Below are 21,464 nucleotides of genomic sequence, written 5' to 3'. Positions count from 1 at the left end.
TATGAAACTATACTTTATTAAAGCTTCATGATGGAGCAAACCTAAAAAGCCTTACAATCTTTAAATAAATTAAATTAAATCAGTAGCAACAACCATCCCCACAATATACCAGTTTTGTAGCATATTGTGGGGATGGGGAGGATTCACTTTATCTAACCTTTTTTTTTTTTCTTTTCTTTTTTTTTTTTTTTTTTTGAGATAGAGTCATGCTCTGTCACCCAGGCTGGAGTCCAGTGGCGTAACAGCTCCTAACAGCCTCAACCTCTCCAACTCAAGCAATCCTCCTGCTTCAGGCTCCCAAGTAGCTGGGACTACAGGTGTACACCATCACACCACGCTAATTTAAAACTTTTTTTTGGAGAGACAGGAGTCTCATTATGTTGCTCAGGCTGGGCTCCTAGGCTCAAGCAATCTTCCTGCCTTGGCCTCCCAAAGTGCTGGGATTACAGGCATGAACCACCACACCCGACCCTACCTAACCTTTGAAGAATAATCTCTATCTTAGCAAACTGCTCCACAGAGCAGAAAAAGAGGGAAGCTCCTCAAGACATTTTATGAAGTGAATGTAACTTTATACAAAAACAAAGTAAGTATAAGAACAGAAAATTATAGACCAATCCACTTATGAAAATAGTTATAAAAGTTAATTATACTATCAGGATATTGAATATAGCAATGTATAAAAAATACTTCATGACCATGGATTATCCCAGAAATGAAAGAATAAAAAAAACTATAAATTTAACATTTTTAATATTAAAAAAACCATATCACTAGCTCAATAGACACAGAATAAGCATGTGTTAAAATTCCACACCTGTACATGGTGAAAATATCCAGCAGTCTAGGTACAGAATGGAACTTCACATACCTGATAAAAGGTATCTGCAAAAAGCCTGCAGGAAAACATCATGCTAACAGTGAAACTTCAGGAGCATCCCCTTTAAAGTCAGAAACAAGTCAAGGATGCCCATCATTGCCACTTCTGTTGCATTTGAGGTATAAGAAAAATGAAATGTATAAGACTTAGAAAGGAAGAAACCAAAACTGTCTCTCTTGCAAATGACATAATTATCTATACAGAAAATCCACAAGCATTTGTGAACTACTAAAAATGAAAGAGTTCAAAAAAAGTTGCTGAATATAAGATCAATATGTAAAACCAATAATGTGACCATGTGCCAGCAACAATCAGAAAACGGAATTTTTGGCCAGGCACGGTGGCTCATGCCTGTAATCCCAACACTTTAGTAGGCCAAGGGTGGATCACATGAGGCCAGGAGTTTGAGACTAGCCTGGCCAACATGGTGAAACCCCCTCTCTAAAAAAAACACAATAATTAGCCGGGCATGGTGGTGCACACCTGTAATCCCAGCTACTCGGGAGGCTGAGGCAGAGAATCACTTGAACCTGGGAGGCAGAGGTTGCAGTGAGCCAAGATCGCACCTCAGCCTTGATGACAGAACAAGACCCCATCTCAAATAATAATAACAATAAAGAAAATGAAATTTGTAAAAGATGCTATTTAAAATAGAATCAAAAAACTATAAGGTCCTGTATGTTTGAAATATTTGTATACACAAACAATACAAAAATAAAAACTATAAGGTATCTAAGACTAATCTCACATAAGATGTACAAGAATTTTTAGAGAAAATTAAAACTTTACTAAAGTATAGGACAACAAGCAAATGGAAACAAACATGTTCATAGTGTGTGAAGGCTTCATATTATAAAGTATCAATTCTCTCCAAATCAGTCTAAAATTAAATTCTAACCAAAATCCCCAAAAGGAGTTTTAATAGAACTTGACCAATGATAGGCCTGACAGTTTTGAAGAATAAAGGCAAGTATATCCTACCATATACCAAGATTTATGAAAAAGCTATAGTAATTAAAATAATGTGGTAATGACATAAGAATAGATAGACTATTGGAACAAAAGAGAAGCCAAGAAGAAAATGCACATATATTTGAGAACTTGGTAAATAACTGAGGAGGCATTACAAATCAGAGAGGAATGTATGGTGTATTCAATAAACAGTGCTGGGGCAACTGCGGAAAATAGGTGTATCGGCCGGGCGCGGTGGCTCAAGCCTGTAATCCCAGCACTTTGGGAGGCCGAGATGGGCGGATCACGAGGTCAGGAGATCGAGACCATCCTGGCTAACACGGTGAAACCCCGTCTCTACTAAGAAATACAAAAAATAGCCGGGCGAGGTAGCAGCGCCTGTAGTCCCAGCTACTCGGGAGGCTGAGGCCGGAGAATGGCGTGAACCCGGGAGGCGGAGCTTGCAGTGAGCTGAGATCCGGCCACTGCACTCCAGCCTGGGCGACAGCGCGAGACTCCGTCTCAAAAAAAAAAAAAAAAAAAAAAAAGAAAATAGGTGTATCTAGGTCCTAATCTTATAACATACATTAAGATAAATTTGTATTGAATTGTAGTCCAAAGTATGAGAAACTCTATTCACACTTTTCTACTTTTTTAGAAACCCCCCAAAAAAATGAATAGTAAATAGGAAAGGATTAAATAAAAAACATAAAATGTACAAGGTATAAAGAAAAAGACTGATAAGCTTGACTATATTGGAATTTAAATTTTTTTTTAATTAAAATTCATTTAAGACACTATAAACAAAAAAGACAAAGTATAGATAGACAGAATGTAGGTGACAAAATAATTAAATCTGAAATTTATAAAGAATGCCTTCCTAACTTATTCTGTGAGACTGGCATTGCCATAGTATCAAAGCTAGACAATACTACTACAAAACACTACAAGAAAACAATAGACTAATATCTTTTTTTTTTTTTTTTTTTGAGATGGAGTCTTGCTCTGTCACTTAGGCTGGAGTGCAGTGTGCAATCCTGGCTCGCTGCAACCTCCGTCACCCAGGTTCAAGCGATTCCCCTGCCTCAGTTTCCTGAGTAGCTGGGATTACAGGTGGGTGCCACCACATCCAGCTAATTTTTGTATTTTCAGTACAGACGGGGTTTCACCATGTTGGCCAGGCTGGTCTCAAACTCCTGACCTCAGATGATCCGCCTGCCTTGGCCTTCCAAAGTGCTGGGATTAGAGGTGTGAGCCACCATGCCTAGCGACTAATATCTTTTATACATACAGATGCAAAATTCCTCAACTAAATGGTAGCAAACCAAATTCAGCAGCATATTAAAAGCATTATACATCATGATTTATGTTGGATTCACTCCAAGAATGCAAGGATGGTTCAACATAGGTAAATCAATGTCATACACTATATTAATAGAATGAAGGGGAAAAAAACCCACATGACCATCTCAACTGATGCAGAAAATGCACTTGATAAATTAAATAACCTTTTCATGTAAAAAACAATCAACTAGGAATAGGAGGGAATGTCTTCAATTATTGATAAAGTCCATATAAGAAAAACCCACAGCTAACATCATACTCAAGGGTGAAACATTGAAAGCTTCTCCCCTAAGATTAGGAACAAGACAAGGATAGACACTTTTTTCATTTCTATTCAATATAGTACTGGAAGTTTTAGAGTGATTAGGGGTGAAAAATAAATGAAAGGCATCCAGTGGTGTTTTTTGTAGAAAAAACATCTTAAAATTCACATGGAATTTCCAGGGATCCCAAATACCCATAACAATCTTAAAAAAAAAGAACAAAGTTAGAGGACTCACATTTCCTGACTTAAATCTTAATACAAAGCTACTATACTCAAAACAGTGTGATCCTGGCATAAAGACAGACATATTTACCAATGGAATAGAATAGAAAGGCCAGAAATAAACCCTCACATATATTGTCAATTGATTTTTGGTAAGGATATCAAGAATATTCCATGGGGAAAGGACAATCTTTTCAACAAATGGTGCCAGGAAAACTGGATATCCATATTCAAAACAATGAAGTTGTACTATATGCAAAAATTACACCATATACAAAAATTAACTCAAAATCAGCAGCTGGGCACAATGGCACACCCTTATAATCCCAGCTATTCAGAAGCTGAAGTAAGAAGCTTACCTGAGCCCAGGAGTTTAAGGCTAGTCTGGGCAACATAATGAGACCCCCATCTCTAAGAAAAAAATATTAACCTCAAATGAATCAAAGACTTAAATTTAAGAGCTAAAACTATAAAACTCTTGGAAATCAAAATTAAAAGCTTTTGTGTGCCAAAGGACACTGCTGAGGCTGGAGAATCGCTTGAACCTGGGAGGCGGAGGTCACAGTTAGCTGAGATTGCGCCATTGCACTCCAGCCCGGGCAACAAGAGTGAAACTCTGTCTCAAAAAACAAAGCAAAACAAAAGATAGTAAAAAGGCAACCACAGGATGGGAGAAAATATTTACAAAGCATAGATCTGATAAGGAATTAATATTCAGAATATATTACATAAAGAACTCTCACAACTCACCAAGAAAAACCAACTCAATTCAAAAATGGGCAGAGGATTTGAATAGACATTTCTCCAAAAAAGATATACAAATGGTCACCAAGCACATGAAAGATGTTCAACATCATTAGTTACTAGGGAAATGCAAATCAAAAACCACTATGAGATACTACTTCACACCCATTAAGATGGCTATTACTGAAAAAAAAAAAAAAAAGAAAGAAAACAAAAGAAAGGAAAATAAGTGATGGAGATAGCATGGAGAAACTGGAACCCTATGCACTGCTACTAGGAATGTAAAATGATGCAGCTGCTATGGAAAAACAGTTCAGCAGTTCCTAAAAAAATTAAACCTAGAATTACCATAAGGCACATTCTACTCCTAGGTACAGACCCAAAAGAACTGAAAACAGGACTCAAACAGATACTTGAACACCAATGTTCATCACAGCATTATTCACAATAACCAAAAGAAGAAAACCCAAGTGTCCATCCATCAACAAATAGGTAAACAAAATGTATATACAGACAATGGAACATGATTAAGCCATAAAAAGGAATAAAATTCTGATATATGCTACAACATGGATGAACCTTGAAAACACCATGCTAAGTGAAATAAGCCAGACACAAAAGGACAAATCTTGTATGATTCCACTCATATAAAGTACCTCGAACAGGAAACTGATACAGACAGAAAGTAGAACAGAGTCTGGGAGAGGGAGAAATAGTTATTTTTGTTTGGGATGATGAAAAAAGTTTTGGAAATAGTAGTGATTGTGACAGAACATTGTGAGTGTTTCCACTGAATTGTACACTTAAAGACTGTTAGAATGAACTTTTAGGTTATATATTTTTTCAATCATTAAAAAAATTGAGGGCTGGGCATGGTGGCTCACGCCTGTCATCCCAGCACTTTGGGAGGCCAAGGCAGACGGATCACAAGGTCAGGAGTTTGAGACCAGCCTGGCCAAGATGGTGAAACCCCGTCTCCACTAAAAATACAAAAATTAGCTGGGCATGGTGGTGGGCGCCTGTAGTCCCAGCTAGTCTGGAGGCTGAGGCAGGAGAATCGCTTGAACCTGAGAGGCAGAGGTTGCAGTGAGCCAAGATCGCGCCATTTCACTCCAGCCTGGGCAACAAGAGTGAAACTCTGTCTCAGAAAAACAGAACAAAACAAACAAACAAAAAATTGAATTCACCAATAACATACACTCCTGTAACCCAGTGATTCTACTTTCTAGGTATTTCCCTGGAGAAATTCTTGTACACTCACAATAAGACCTACATTGCAGCACTGTGTATAAGGGCATTAGAGTTGAAACCCAACTGTTTATCAACAGAGGAATGGGTAAGTAAGCAATGAAACACAATATAGACATTAAAATCACTCAACCAGGCTGGGCATGGTGGCTCGCACCTGTAATCCCAGCACTTCGGGAGGCTGAGGCAGGTGGACCACTTGAGGTCAGGAGTTCAAGACCAGCCTGGCCAACATGGTGAAACCCCTTCCCTACTAAAAATATAAAAATTAGCTGGGCATGGTGGCGGGTGCCTATAGTCCCAGCTACTCAGGAGGCTGAGGCAGCAGAATCACTTGAACCCAGGAGGCAGAGGTTGCAGTGAGCCTAGATTGTGCTACTGTATTCCAGTCTGGGTGACAGAGCGAGACTTTGTCTCCAAAAAAAAAAAAATCACTCAACCAGAGCTCCACGTCATGCCATGGAGTGGCAAACACATTGATCAGTGAAAAAAACAAGTTGATACTCCTGATGTACAATTTTAAAATACAAAACACTATCTATTGTCTGTAATACATATATACCATTAATAAAAATACAAAACAAGCGTAGTGAGGGGTTGTGGTTGTTTCTGGTGAGGAGGGAGAGTGATTAAATATGAAGGTGGGCTTTAGCTATTAGCATAAGTATTTTATTCCTTTTTTTAAACCAGAGATCTGAAGCAAATCAGGCAAAACATTAACATCTGTTTAACTTGGCAGTGAATTCATGGGTCTCTATGACATTTTTTTTTGGTATAATTATATGTTTTATAACTTAAAACTTGGATATCTCTAGAATTTTACTTTATAAGAATTGAATTGGCCTACTACCCTAGACCTTCCTTTTGAGGCAAATTGCTCTCCCAGGGTTCTGCATCCCAGCCCTGTCCACATTTTTTTCTCACTCTTTCTACTACACCTTGATCTCCCTCTCCTCCTCTTCACTAACATCCCCCCAACAGCCTTCAAAATATTCTAGTCTGTTGCATCTTAAAACACACACCAATAAATAGAAATTTATTTAATTCCACATAGCTAACCAGTTGTTCCCTAGCCCCACAGAGACTGCACTTTCAACAAACAACATGCACGCTCTTCCTACTGAGGAGGCATCAGGCCAGCAACAGGTCACAGTGCCTGCCCTGGAGTAGGGGCTTTACTTGATCACCTAGGCAAGTGGCATAAGAACTGACAACTAGATGCAACCAGATAGGAATGGCCTCAACTTTCTGCCACCAAAACCTCCAGACTCATTAGCAAATACACTTCCAGTTACGACCCTAGACCTTCCTTTTGAGGCAAATTGCTCTCCCAGGATTCTGCATCCCAGCCCTGCCCATATTCTTTTCTCATTCTCTCTACTGTATCTTCACCTCCCTCTCCTCCTCTCCACTAACATTCACCCAACAGCCTTCAACATGTTCTAATCTATTCCATCTTAAAACACACACCAAACACAGAATGCCCCCTCTCTCAATCCCCCAGCACCTCTCACTAATGCTTACCTTTTATCTCTCCTTCATAGCCAAGCTTCTTCAAAGATTTCCATTCTTTTCCTTTGAGACAGAGTCTCACTCTGTCATCCAGGCTTGAGTACAATGGCGCGATCTCAGCTCACTGCGACCTCTGCCTCCTGGGTTCAAGCAATTCTCCTGCCTCAGCCTCCCAAGTAGCTGGGATTACAGGCACCCACCACCACACCTAGCTAATTTTGTATTTTTACTAGACATGGGGCTTCACCATATTGGCCAGGCTGTTCTCGAACTCCTGACCTCAAGTGATTTGCCTACCTTGGCCTCCCAAAGTGCTGGGATTACAGGCATGAGCCACCATGCCCTGCTGAGTTCCACTTTTTCACCACTTTTCTCAACACCTCATCTTCACCACTCTGCTCAAATTGCCCCAGCAAAGATCACCAATGACGTCTATCATTAAGTCCAACCAAAGGACTGGTCAGGAGTGCCTGGGAGTAGAGGATTTATACTTTCCATCTGGCTCTCTTCTCTACTGTCTGGATTTTTTATTTCCATGTACATGTTTTGCCTTTATTAAAATAATAATGACTATGACTGCCTACAAGCAGTTTTTAATCCTCCTCTTCCTTGAAGGTTCAGGCACAGCCAACACCATGGACCAATTTCCCCTTGAGATATGTCCTTCCTCATTTCCATATCACCATAGCCTCCTCTCTGGCCCCTTCTTCTGGCAAAACCCTATTCTTCCCATGCTCTCAATATTGGCTTCCTTGAAGTTCTGTCCCATTTTTCTCATTAGATACTGTTTCCTTGGGGGATTTCATCCATACCTTGGCTTCAGTTATAGCTGAGATGAGGATGACTCCCCACCTCTGGGTTCAATTCAGATCTCTCTGCTGAACTCCAGACCCAGAGATCCACAGCCTCCTTGGAAATCTCTACCTGATCGCCTCACCATTTACCTTCATCACACCTACTCCTGTTCCCATTATACCTATCTCAGTAACACGAATCACCATCTATCTAACTGCACAAGCCAGAAGCCTGGAAATCATTCTTGACTCCTTCTTACTCTATTGATTTTGCCCCCTAAATCTCTCTCCAAATATTCACATTTCTTCATCCCCCGGCCACTTTTATTTCATACCTGGATTACTGCAGCTGCCTAAGTGAGCTCTCAATCTTTGCTATACTCCAGCTAGAGTGGACCTTCAAATCCAAACCTGAATATGTCATCATTCTGCTTCAAATATCTCATTGCCTCCCCCAACCACTGTCTCTTGGATTGTCTAAACTCCTCATCATAGCTACAGAGCCCTTCGTGACCTGTCCCCTACCAACTGCCCAGACTCATCTCCTATACTCCTCTTCCCATGATTATCCCCATCAGTCCCTGTGAATATTTGTCAGTTCCTGGGATAGGCCATTGCCTCTTGTCTCCAGGCCTTTTGCACTTAGCGCACCTTCCATTTGGAATGCCCTCTTCTTCCCCACACCATCCTCTCCATCTGCTAGGCTAACTCCTCATCCTCCAATGTCAGTTCAAAGGTCACTTTTCCCAAGAGGCTTCCTTTTTACCCTGGACTCCGTCCTGACTGTGTGCTCCCCTGCAGGCTGCACTTCACTGCTCATGGCATTTATCCTGCTTGTTGTGGCTGTTTATTTAACATGTTTCCTGAAAGCAAGACTACGTCTCATCCACCTTTTTGTTCCTAGTTTCTATTAGTGCTTGGCACAAAGCATATGTTCACCAGAGATGAGGAAGCTGTGCAGTCTTGACCTCAGTTCTTGGCCAACTGAAGATACAAACACCCAAAGGAATAACTAGAATACAATGAAGTAAGTGCTATAACGGATTATATATGTGTTTGGATGCTTGTATTATTAAGTGCTGAAGGAACACAACTAACTAATTTTCTGTGTTAATCAAGAAAGGTGACATTAGAACTGGCTTGTCATTCATTTCATTCATTCATTGAATAATTTCTAGGTACCTATTTGAGCAAAGCACTGTTCCAGGAGCTGTGGATACAGCAGAAAACGAGACAGACATCATCCCTGCCTTCCCAGAGCTTATCTTAGTGCGGGACGACAGAAATTAAACAAATACAGTAATTTCAAGTAATGATACATGCTTTGAAGAATACAAAACACTGTGGATGCTTACTCGGACAGGAGCAATAGGTACATGTGTGTGTATGTGTGTCTGTTTGCTTATGTTAGGTTCCCTGGGAATTGTCACTTGAATATAACCTGAATGAGGGGATGGGGCCGATCATTCAAACATCTGCAGGAGACTGCTCTAGGCAGAGGGAACAATGAGACCCACTGGTTTGAAGGACAGAAAAAGGCCAGTGTGGCAGAAATACAATGAGTACTTATATCTATATCCCAGAACTTGTCCCTGAATTCCAGAATCACAGAGCCAACTGTCAACTGGACATCACCACTAGGATGTCTAAAGGCACCTCAACCTTCAATATCCAAAACCAACCTAATTTCCTCCCCCAAACCTGTTCCTTCACACTTCAGTAAATTACAATTCCATCATTCCAGTTGCTCAAGCCACAAATCTTGAAGTAATCCATGATTCTATCCCACATCCAAACCATCAACAAATCTCATTGGCTCTACCTTCAAAATATATCCAGAATCCAACTACTTCCCATCACCTCCACTGCTACCACCCTGGTCTGTGCTGAAACATTTGAATCTTAGCCTTTGCGCAAGGCAGAAACACTGAAGTTTTTTCAGGACTGAACGAAGAAGCGATGCAGACTTACAGGTGTGTTGGAGCCAACTGGTAAGTTTTGGAGAATGTTGCAAGACAGTTAACATCATTTGACTTGGGCATCATGGGAGTATTTTTACCACAGATATTGGCAAATGTTACAAATCAGGGTTCCCTCTCACACCCACAGAGATCTGGGTGTCCAACACTTACCAGCACACGACTGCAGGTACAAATCTGCATTATGGAAAGATAACTCTGACAGGTGTCATGTAATTCTTTACAGGTGTGTATATTTATGAATACATGAGAATGACCTAAGGAACTTTTTGCATTCTATATTTGCCTGCCTCCACTCAGCTAAGGACCACTAGATCAGAGGCACTTGTAAAGAAGCTGTTCGCAAGGATGCAGGCAAGAGTGAAGGTACCGACCACATGAAAGCATAGGAGAGTTTTGAGAGATATCTAGAAGTAGGAAAAACGGGCTTTATTTACTCTGAGAGAGCTAGATTCCTTTCCTTCATCTCACTTCTTAGTTGATAATCATAGACTCATTTCTATGATTCTGTGTTCCCCTCTAATGCAGCCTGTGAGGGCAGGGGCTGCACATTTGCTCACCATTGTATCCCCAGAGCCCAACCTAATGCCTGCATATACAGCAAGACCTCACTGAAGAGCCATTAAATAAATAAAAGGAGGGACAATGCAGAGGAGAAGAAAGAGTCAAGGATGGCACTCAGGTTTATTGCTGAGGCGACAAAAAGGAGAAATGTGGGAAAAAGATTAAGTGTGGTTGGGGGTATGGAGAAGAGGATCTGGGAAATGTTGACTTGAAGTGCCTCTGAATATCCAGGTAATGATGTCCAGGTGGCAGCTGGAAACACGTTTTATTTTATTTTATTTTGAGACAGAGTTGCACTCTAGTCACCTAGGCTAGAGTGCAATGGCGTGATCTCACCTCACTGCAACCTCCGCCTCCCAGGTTTAAGTTATTCTCCTATCTCAGCCTCCCAAGTAGCTGGGATTACAGGGTGCCCACAGCCATGGCCGGCTTATTTTTATATTTTTAGTAGAGACAGGGTTTTGCCATGTTTGCCAGGCTGCTCCTGAACTCGTGACCTCAGGTGATCCACCTGCCTTGGCCTCCCAAAGTGCTGAGATTACAGGCGTGAGCCTCTGCGCCCGGCCTGGAAATAATGTGTTTTTGCTATTTTTTTTTCTTTTCTGAGACAGAGTCTCACTCTGTCACCCAGGTTGGAGCACAGTGGCACAACCTCGGCTCACTGCAACATCCACCTCCCTGGTTCAAGCAATTCTCCTGTCTCAGCCTCCTGAGTAGCTGGGACTACAGGCACCCGCTACTACACCCAGTTAATTTTTGTATTTTTAGAAGAGATGGGGTTTCACCATATTGGTCAGGCTGGTCTTGAACTCCTGACCTCAGGCGATCTGCCCCCCTCGGCCTCCCAAAGTGCTGGTGGCATGAGCCACCATGCCCTGCTGGAAATATGTTTTAAATCTCGGAGGGCGCCCCCTGACTATAAGATGCAATTCTCTTCCCTTAGAATCTGAACTGTCCCTATGGGAGTGTCAATTTCCTCTCTCAAGACTCACCCGAACCTCGGCCTCTCGGGGCCTCCCATTGAGGTCGCACTTGGACCCATTGCCATAGGTCTGGCTGTGGTAGCGTTTCAGACGATGCTGCTTGGAGGCCTGGAGAAGACATGAGGCAGGAGTGGGGGAGATGAGAAAGACAGCAAAGAGGAAGGATGGCACTGCATCCCCACAGAGACAAAAGAATGGCCTGTGCCCCCCCCAGGAAACTTTGTCCTAATGGCCACCAAGCCCCAAGAAACAGATCAGCTAATCTTGACCCTCCCCTTCTTGTCAGGGCTTTCAGCCGGTGGCCAGAACCCCTTCTCCCCGAATCCCACACTCTTGCCACCTTGGCTGTTTCATCATCCCAGTCGAAGGCCGATTGGTAGTAGCCAAGATAGAGGACTTCACCTTTGATCTCTGAATCTGCAAGAGAAGCCACAGAGAAGCACTGTTACCCCTAAGAGGAGTAGGAGGGAACTGGGGAGGCAGGTTACCTTCAATGATACGATGCTGAGGGCTTAAGGAAAACATAGGAGGGAGTTACCTTCCATGTGGTATTGCTGGATGTGGCGTCCATAACAGAATTCATATGTCCACCAGTCCTTTGTCTGACAATTAAAAATTAAACAATCAGGGGGATGGGGTGCAGACGTCTTTTATTGGAATCAGAGTCTCCTGGCTCCAAGACACATAGCCTCTCATCTACTTGCACACTCAATTCTCTTCCCTTCACTTCCACTCTCAATTCTCCAGACTTTCAGTAAGGAGGGAGGGCTGCTTTCCTTCTGTGACGTAGAGAGTTATCTCTAAAGTCTATTTTCCACTTGTGGTCTTTCCATTCCTCCCTCTTAAAAGATTTTTTAAATTCTCATTTCCCCTCCATAAAGATAAGAAATTATGGTATCCCTGAAGCAATCATATTAGGGAAACATAGAAGAACCCAAAATTAAATATTAATTGAACTTCTTGGACATTCCTTGCACTGTTCTGGCCACTGGGAATACAACTATGAACAAGATAAATTATTTGACCTCATGGAGTTTACATTCTAATGCTGGGATTCAGAGCGAAAACAAACAAACTGATTCAGTTAATATGATTTCAGATCATGAAAAGTGCTACGACGAAAATAAAATTGGATACTGGAGTGGAGTGATAGGGCAGGGGGTGACTTTAGCAGGTAGGCTTAAGAAAGTACTCCTCCTACCCAACGCAGACCCTCAGTCTTGCGTTAGCCCTTTTCTGTGATCTTCTTTTTTGTTTTGTTTTTCGGTTTTTTTTGAGACAGAGTTTCACTCTGTCGCCCAGGCTGGAGTGCAGTGGCCCGATCTCAGCTCACTGCAAGCTCCGCCTCCCGGGTTCACGCCATTCTCCTGCCTCAGCCTCCCGAGTAGCTGGGATTACAGGCGCCCGCCACCACGCCCAGCTAATTTTTTTTTTTTTTTTTTGTATTTTTAGTAGAGATGGGGTTTCACCGTGGTCTCGATCTCCTGACCTCGTGATCTGCCCACCTTGGCTTCCCAAAGTGCTGGGATTACAGGCGTAAGCCACCGCGCCCGGCCTTTTCTGAGATCTTCTATCCTAACCTGCTCCTACATTCAGCAAAGTGTCATCAATGGTTACAGGATTCTTTGCTTCTTTCTTGTCCGTGTAATCTGTCTACTCCTCCAATGGTCTTCTTAACCACTACAGGTCCCCTAGATCCTGCCTCATTCACTGGAGTACAGTTCTCGGATGAACTGCTAGTTCCCAAGCCCTCATTCTATCTAACCCAGTCCCTTTCACCTTCAGCAAGCAGGGAGCATCTCTCATTGGGCTCAACAACTCAGGGATCCCAGGCCCTTGGTAAGCAGGTGTTTCCTCCTCCCTTTCACGCTGGAAGTGAATAGCTCCAGCTGGCAGGCGACACTCATAGCGCTGTTTGTACTTAGAGGAGACAATCACCACGTCCGAAGATTGGCTCTGGGAAAGAAGGGAGGGTCGGGGGGGCAAGGAAGCAAAGAAAGGCTGGGATCAGGGAAAACAACGAAATCCCTCTTCAGACCCTGGGGAAGAGCTCAGTCGAAGACAGAATAAGCCACGAGCTCTCCAGCTGTATTTAGTGGGTGAGGCGAGAGGGCGCTCCCATTTCTCCACGGGAACGGAGTCCCGGTGTTTCGATAGTAAACTGAGACCTGAATGTTGACAGCGGGAAGCCCCACCTCTCCCAATTCCTGGCCCCTAGAGAACGGGTCCCAGTCTGCGATCCCCAGGGGTCACCGTAAAAGCAATACCTACTCTTCCCGATTTCCCGTAGGCTCCAGCCCCAGACTCGGGAGCTGCCCTTCTTCCTCTATCTCTTACTCGCTTCCTCTTCTGCCCGGACCCTCGCCCCTTATACGCCTCTCACCTGCCCTCCCATGACAGGCAACGGCAGGATCTCGATCCCATAACGCATCTCACTCAGCTCCTCCAGGTTCAGGCTCCCAACACCGCCAGTCAGACTTGCGGGTAACAGGAGTCCCAGAAGCAGCAGTCCCAACACACTGGACAGCACCGTTTCCGCCGCCATCTTTCGTTCCCCCTCTTATCCAGAGAATCTGTTTCCGCCCTAAGCCTGGCAGCGGCCTCAACACGCCCATCGGCGCCACATGATTTTATTGGCTATATGTTCTATCCCTCCCACGTACCCTATTCCTATTTGTAAACGTAGCTTCAAGGCCCCGGGGAGGTGGATCACGACGATTAGAAAAATCAATTGCTGTCTGTGATTGGTCAGAGACCAGCCAATCATCGACAAGATCAAACCCCTCTCGCCTACCCCAATTTCAGAGGCGTGGTCTATGCGCTTGGCTCTTTTATGTTTGCCCTCTGTCTTCGCCTAAATGTCATGCGCATCTCATTGCTTTTTCAGATGTTTGTACCTGCCCACCGCTGGGCGGAGTATTGAGGCAGATAGGTAACTTGCGCAGTGCCCGTGAAAGTTATTCAATGCTTGTTGCAAAACAAATAATTATTATACAGACGCTTACCTCTTTTCATATATACATATTGCTTTGGGGCAATAAGAAAATTTGTGTCAAAATCTTCCTATACGATCCTGCAGTTGACCTCCAAAAAAACTATCCTAGAGAAATAATGCGGGCAGTCAGACGCGGTGGCACGCACCTGTGGTATCAGCTACTCCGGAAGCTGAGGCAGGAGGATCTCCCGAGCCCAGGAGTTCAAGTGCAGCCTGCACAACACAGCGAAACCGGGTCTCAAATAAGTGAGTACATACATACATACATACATACATACAGGGGCTTCCAGTTAAAGGTGGAATTATGTATTACTCTCCAGGCCGTAAGAAAGGGAAAGGAGACAACAACAGCAACATTTTGGAAGCTGGAAATCGAACCGAAGAATGGTAACTGGTTTAGCAAACTTGAGAATATTGATTACGAAACAAAGGTAAACAAGAGCCTGATTATACCTTTGGAAAATCCTCTCTGGGGAATCTCACCAGCTCCAAAGAAAAATCCCAAAGATACCCTCATCAGAATTCTCTTAATGATGTAGATAATTATAATGAATTCCACATGTAAGACTTTGGCCTAGGTGCCCCAGCCCTCATTTCACTTTCCAATCAGCGTTTTAGTGTTCTTACTCTTCAAAATAAATAGCCAGAGATCATTAGACGTTTAAGGAAGGACTTTAATATACAAGTAAGAAACAAAAACAAACAAGAAGGAAAAAGCAAATGAGAGGAAACATAAATTGCAACGGAGTTGGGGAAAAAAAAAAAAAACCACCAAAAATAAAACATTTAAAAATTGGCTGGGCACGGTGGTTCATGCCTGTAATCCCAAAACTTTGGGAGGCCGAGGTGGGCGGATCACTTGAGGTCAGGAGTTCAAGACCAGCCTGGCTAATGTGGTGAAACCCTGTATTTACTAAAAATACGAAAATTAGCTGGGCATGGTGGCACACGCCTGTAGCTACTTAGGAGGCTGAGGCCGAAGAATTGATTGAACCTGGGAGGCAGAAGTTGCCTTGAGCTGAGATTGCTGCACTGCATTCCAGCCTAGGCCACAGAGCTAGACTCCATCTAAAACAACAAAACATTAAAAATAATCCATCATCAGACTTCTCAAAGAGATATTGTAGTGCATTCATAAAATAACAACAGGAAACTACTTGAGAGTAACTACTATTTCGATAAGCAAAAAGAGCTCTTGGAAACTAAAACCATGTTACAGAAATAAAAATTCTGTACAAAGGCTGGAGGATAAATTGAAGAAGATCAAATTTGTTCTACTTTAGGAGAAAACATAAAAATTAAAGGATCAGTCCAGAAGGTCTGGATGAAATAAGAGTTCTAAATTAGAGTTCCAGAAAGAGAACAGAGAATCAGAAGCGAAGAAATCATCAAAAAAATTATTTAAAAGGACTAACCCAAACTGAAGAACAGAGTCTCCAAATTGAACGGGCACCCTAAGTATCCAGAACAACAAATTAAACCCACACCAAGACACATCATTATAGAATCTCAGAGCACTGGACACAGAGAAACAATTCTAAAAGCTTCCAGAAAGAAAGAACAAGTTGCATACACAGACAAAAAATCAGAACGTGTGACTTCATGTTGTTGCTTTGTTAATAAATTTTTTAAAAATCAGAACAGCATTAGGATTAAGAATCAGAACACCATTACTACCCAAAGCAATCTATAGATTAAATGCAATCCCTATCAAAATACCAATGACATTCTTAACAGAAATAGAAAAAACAACCCTAAAAGACCTAGAATGGAACCACAAAAGACCTAGAATAGCCAAAGCTATCCCGAGAAAAAAGAACAAAACTGGAGGAATCACATTACCCGACTTCAAATTATACTACAGAGCTATAATAACCAAAACAGCATGGTACTGGCATAAAAACAGACACAGACCAATGGAATGGAATACAGAATCCAGAAACAAGTCCATATATCTGTAGTGAACTCATTTTTGACAAAGGTGCCAAGAACAGACACTGGAGGAGAGACAGTTCTTCAATAAACGGTACAGGGAAGACTAGATATCCGTATGCAGAAGAATAAAACTTGACCCCTATCTCTTGCCATACATAAAAATCAAATCAAAATGGCTTAAAGACTTACATCTATGACCTGAAACTATTGAACTACCGTAAGAAAACATTGAGGAGCCTCTCTGGGACGTTGGCCTGGGCAAAAATTTCTTGAGATACCCTACAAGCACAGGTAACCAAAACAAAAATGGACAAATAGAATCACATCAAGTTAAAAAGCTTCTGCACAGCAAAGAAAACAATCAACAAAGTGAAGAGACAACCGACAGAATGGGAGAAAATACTTGCAAACTACTCATCTGACAAGGGAGTAGTAACCAGAATATATAAGGAGCACAAACAAAAGAAAAAAAATCTAATAATCTGATTTTAAAATGGGCAAAAGATCTGAATAGACATTTCTCAAAAGAAGACATACAAATGGCAAACAGGTGTATGAAAAGGTACTCAACATGATTGATCATCAGAGAAATGAAAATCAAAACTACAATGAGATATCATCTCACTCCAGTTTAAATGGCTTTTACCCAAAAGATAGGCAATAACACTTATTTGAGAGGACGTGGAGAAAAGGGAACCCTTGTACACTGTTGGTGTGAATGTAAATTAGTACAACCACTATGGAAAACAGTTTGGAGTTTCCTCAAAAAACTAAAAATAGAGCTACCATAAAATTCAGCATTCCCACTGATGGGTATATACCCAACAGAAAGGAAATCAATATATCGAAATGGTATCTGTACTCCCATTTTTGTTGCAGCACCATTCACAATAGCTAAGATTTGGAGGCAACCTAAGTGTTCATCAACAGATGGATTTAAAAAATGTAGTGCATATACACATAGGAGTACTTACTATTCAGCCATGAAAAAGAATGAGATCCTGTCACTTGAAACAACATGGATGGATCTGGAGGTCATTATGTCAAGTGAAATAAGCCAGGCACAGAAAGACAAACTTCACATGTTCTCACTTATTTTTGAGAGCTAAAAATCAAAGCAGTTGAATTCACAGAGATAGAGAGTAGAAGGATGGTTACCAAATGCTGGGAAGGGTAGTGTGGGGTTGGGGAGAAGTAGGGATGGCTAATGGGTACAAAACATAGAAATAATGAAAAACACCTAGTATTTGATAGCATAACAGGGTAACTATAGTCAATAATAATTGTACATTTTAAAATAAAGAGTATAATTGGATCGTTTGTAACACAAAGGATAAATTCTTGAGGGGATGGATACTCCATTTTTTTTTTTTTTTTTTGAGACAGAGTCTCGCTCTATCACCCATGCTGGAGTGCAGTGGCATGATCTCAGCTCACTGCAAGCTCCGCCTCCTGGGTTCACGCCATTCTCCTGCCTCAGCCTCCTGAGTAGCTGAGACTACAGGCGCCCACCACCACGCCCGGCTAATTTTTTGTATTTTTAGTAGAGACGGAGTTTCACCGTGTTAGCCAGGATGGTCTCGACCTCCTGACCTCATGATCCGCCCGTCTCGGCCCCCTAAAGTGCTGAGATTACAGGCATGAGCCACCGCACCCGACCGGATACTCCATTTTTCATGATGTGATTGTTACTTATTGTATGTCTGTATCAAAGTATCTCATGTACCCCATAAATATATACATATGTACACCACTGTGTGCCCACACAAATTTAAAATACAATTTTTTAAATTTAAAAAAAAGGAATCAGAACAGCATTGGGCTTACAAACTCATCAACATTGGGAGGGCTGGGTGTGGTGCCTCACTCCTGTAATCCCAGCACTTTGGGAGGCCGAGATGGGAGGATCACTTGAGCCCAAGAGTTTGAGACCAGCCAGGACAACATAGGGAGACTCCATCTTTACAAAAAAATAAAAAATAAAAAAGTAGCAGGGCATGGTAGCGAGTGCCTGTGATCCCAGCTGCTTGGGAGGCTGAGGTAGGAGTATTACTTGAGCTCCGGAGGTCAAGGCTGCAGTGAGCCATGAACACGCCATGGTACACAACCAGCCTGGGTGACAGAGTAAGACCCTGTCTCTTAAAAAAGAAAAAATACATTGGGAGCTAGAAAATAATATAAAGTACCTTCAAATTTTTTAGGAAAATTATTTCCAACCTATAATTCTATACTCCACCAAACTAAAATGTTTGTTGATTCAACATTATTTTTATATAAATTTGTGGAATACAAGCACAATTTTGTTACATGCATAGATTGTGTAGTGGTGAAGTCAGGGCTTTTAGGGTATCCATTACCCAGACAATGTGTATTGTACCCATTAAGTAATTTCTCATCATCCAGCCCCCTCAAACGCCATCATCCTTCTGAGTCTCCATTGTCTATTATTCCACACTCTATGTCCATGTGTACACATTGTTTAGCTCCCACTTATAAGTGAGAACATGCAACATTTGTCTTTCTGTGTCTGACTTGTTTCACTTAAGATAATGGTCTCCCATTCCATCCATGTTTATGCAAAAGACAGATTTCATTCTTTTTTATGGCTGAATAGTATTTCATTGTATATATATATATATATATACCACATTTTCTTTAACCAGTCATCCATTGATATACACTTAGGTTGATTCCATATCTTTGCTATTGTGAATAGTGTTGCAGTAAACATACAAATACCAGTATCTTTTTGATATAATAATTTCTTTTCCTTGGGTAGATACCCAGTAATGGGATTGTGGGATCAAGTGGTAATTCTATTTTTTAGTTCTTTGAGAAACCTCCATTCTTTTCCATAGAGGTTGTACTAAATTTACATTCCCACCAGCAGTGTTTAAGTGTTCTTTTTTCTTCATATCCTCACCAACATGTTATTTTTTGACTTTTCCGTAATAGCCATTCTGACTGTTGTAAGATGGTATCTCATTGTGGTTTTAATTTGCATTTCTCTGATGATTAGTGATATTGAGCATTTTTTCATACATTTCTTGGTCATTTGTATATCTTTTTGGGGAAAAAATGTCTATTCATAACCTTTGCTCACTTTTAATGGAGTTATTTCAGATTTTTGTCGAGTTTTAGTTCCTTTTATATTCTGATATTAGACCCTTGTTAGATGTATATTTTGCAAATAGTTTCTCTCATTCTGCAGGTTGTCTGTTCATTCTGTTGACTGTTCCTTTGCTAGGCAGAAGCTTTGTCATTTAATTAAGTCCCATTTGCCTATTTTTGTTTTTTGTTGCCTGTGCTTTTGAGGTCTTAGTTATGAATTATTTTCCTAAGCCAATGTCCAGAAGAGTTTTCCCTAGGTTTTTGGCTAGTATTTTTAAACTTTCAGGTCTTACATTTAAGTCTTTAGTCCATTGTGAGTTGATTTTTGCATATAGTAAAAGATAGCGGTCCAGTTGCATTCTTCTGCACATGGCAATCCAATTTCCCCAGCACTGTTTATACCATTTGTTGAAAAGGTTATTCTTTCCCATGTATGTATGCCTGTGTGTATTTATTTATTTTGTTTATGTCACCTACAATTTCTTTCGTGTTTTGTAGTTTTTCTTATAGAATTCTTTTACCTCCTTGGTTAATATATTCCTAGATATTTTATTTTTTGGTAGCTATTGTAAATGAGATCACCTTCTTGATTTCATTCGCAGCTAGAACATTGTTAGTGATTAGAAACACTCTTGATTTTTGTGCATTTATTTTGTATCCTGAAACTTTACTGAATTAATTGATCAAATCTAAGAGTTTTTTTGGTGGAGTCTTCAGGATTTTGTAGATATAAGATCATATTGCTGGGCGTGGTGGCTCAGGCCTGTAATCCCTGCACTTTGGGAGGCCAAGGTGGGCAGATCACCTGAGGTCGGGAGTTCAAGATCAGCCTGACCAACATGGAGAAACCCCATCTCTACTAAAAATACAAAACTAGCCAGGCATGGTGGCACATGCCTGCAATCCCAGCTACTTGGGAGGCTGAGGCAGGAGAATCGCTTGAACCCGGGAGGCAGAGGTTGTGGTGAGCCGAGATGGCGCCATTGCACACCAGTCTGGGCAACAAGAGCGAAACTCAATCTCAAAAAAAAAAAAAAAAAAAAAAAAAATCATATTATCAGTGACTGGGGATTATTTGACTTCCTCTTTTCTAGTTTGGATGCCTTTTATTTCTTTCTCTCTTGCCTGATTGCTCTGGCTAGAACTTCTACTATGTTGAATCAAACTATAATTTAATTGTGAATCCAGAATAAAAATGATTTCAGACATGCAAGTTCTCAAAGTATTGCTATTCCATGCACTGCTTTTCAGAAAGATAGAGGATTTATTAGGCCAAGACAAATTAGTCAGTTGAAAAAAAGAGAGAGAGAGAGAGAGAAATGCATGAAGTCCAAGAAATGAGATCCAGCACAAAAGAGACCAAAGGAATCTCCAGGACAGTGGTGAAGGGAGATGCCAAGTTGTATGGCAGGACTAGAGATCAATTCATCAAAATTAGAGCAGTTCAGAACGGTTTGAGAGTAATTTCTTTAAGAAATACAAAGACTACCTAATGCATTTGAACTTAGGGAGAAGAGATTTGCATGAGAAGAGTTTGCAGATATATTAGTGGCAAGTTGGTAGAAAGCTAAGGAGGATAAAAAACAATTATTAATTCTATAAAAATAAAAAGTTGTATTGGAAAAGCTAAACAGATTTCTGTTTTCTTCCATATAGTAGGTTAGGTATTCAACTGATACTCCCACAAAAAAAAACAACTAAAAAATGCTGGAAAAAATGGAAATACCTTCTTAAAAGCATGGTAGAGCCAAGAAGACAGTAAAGAATCAACAGGCTAAAATATAAAGGGGGTCAGAAACCTAAAGAAGTATTCAAAACAGCAGTCACATTTGCTTGGAGGGCATCTACCACATATGCAGACTTGAGCTTCGTTTTCTAGAGGAAGGGACGGAAGATTCACCAGGGTGAAGAGTCTGAGAGGAGATTCCCTCCATAGT

The 21,464-nt window shown here is 41.3% G+C and overlaps 1 protein-coding gene across 10 annotated transcripts in view; it reads right to left on the bottom strand.

Annotated features, from left to right (window-relative positions):
* The window catches only part of OS9 (OS9, endoplasmic reticulum lectin), a 29,087-nt gene extending 14,840 nt beyond the window's left edge, over positions 1-14,247 (bottom strand). For 7 of the 10 annotated variants that reach the window (XM_025401035.1, XM_025401039.1, XM_025401036.1 and 4 more), the window contains exons 1-5: positions 13,870-14,247; positions 13,266-13,442; positions 12,025-12,088; positions 11,827-11,903; positions 11,496-11,594 (exon numbers count right to left, since the gene is read on the bottom strand). In XM_025401035.1, the coding sequence (XP_025256820.1) occupies positions 11,496-11,594; positions 11,827-11,903; positions 12,025-12,088; positions 13,266-13,442; positions 13,870-14,031 (579 nt within the window). In that variant the 5' untranslated portion in view covers positions 14,032-14,247. The remainder of the gene's footprint in view (positions 1-11,495; positions 11,595-11,826; positions 11,904-12,024; positions 12,089-13,265; positions 13,443-13,869) is intronic. The other 3 variants (XM_025401042.1, XM_025401043.1, XM_025401044.1) reach the window with 3 other exon arrangements.
* Between the last annotated feature and the right edge of the window lie 7,217 nt (positions 14,248-21,464).

This window comes from Theropithecus gelada, chromosome 11 (genome assembly GCF_003255815.1).
Source record: "Theropithecus gelada isolate Dixy chromosome 11, Tgel_1.0, whole genome shotgun sequence".
In the NCBI taxonomy this organism is placed as follows: domain Eukaryota; kingdom Metazoa; phylum Chordata; class Mammalia; order Primates; family Cercopithecidae; genus Theropithecus; species Theropithecus gelada.
The sequence above is the reverse complement of the archived record's forward strand: the minus strand, read 5'-3'. Positions and strand labels throughout refer to the sequence as shown.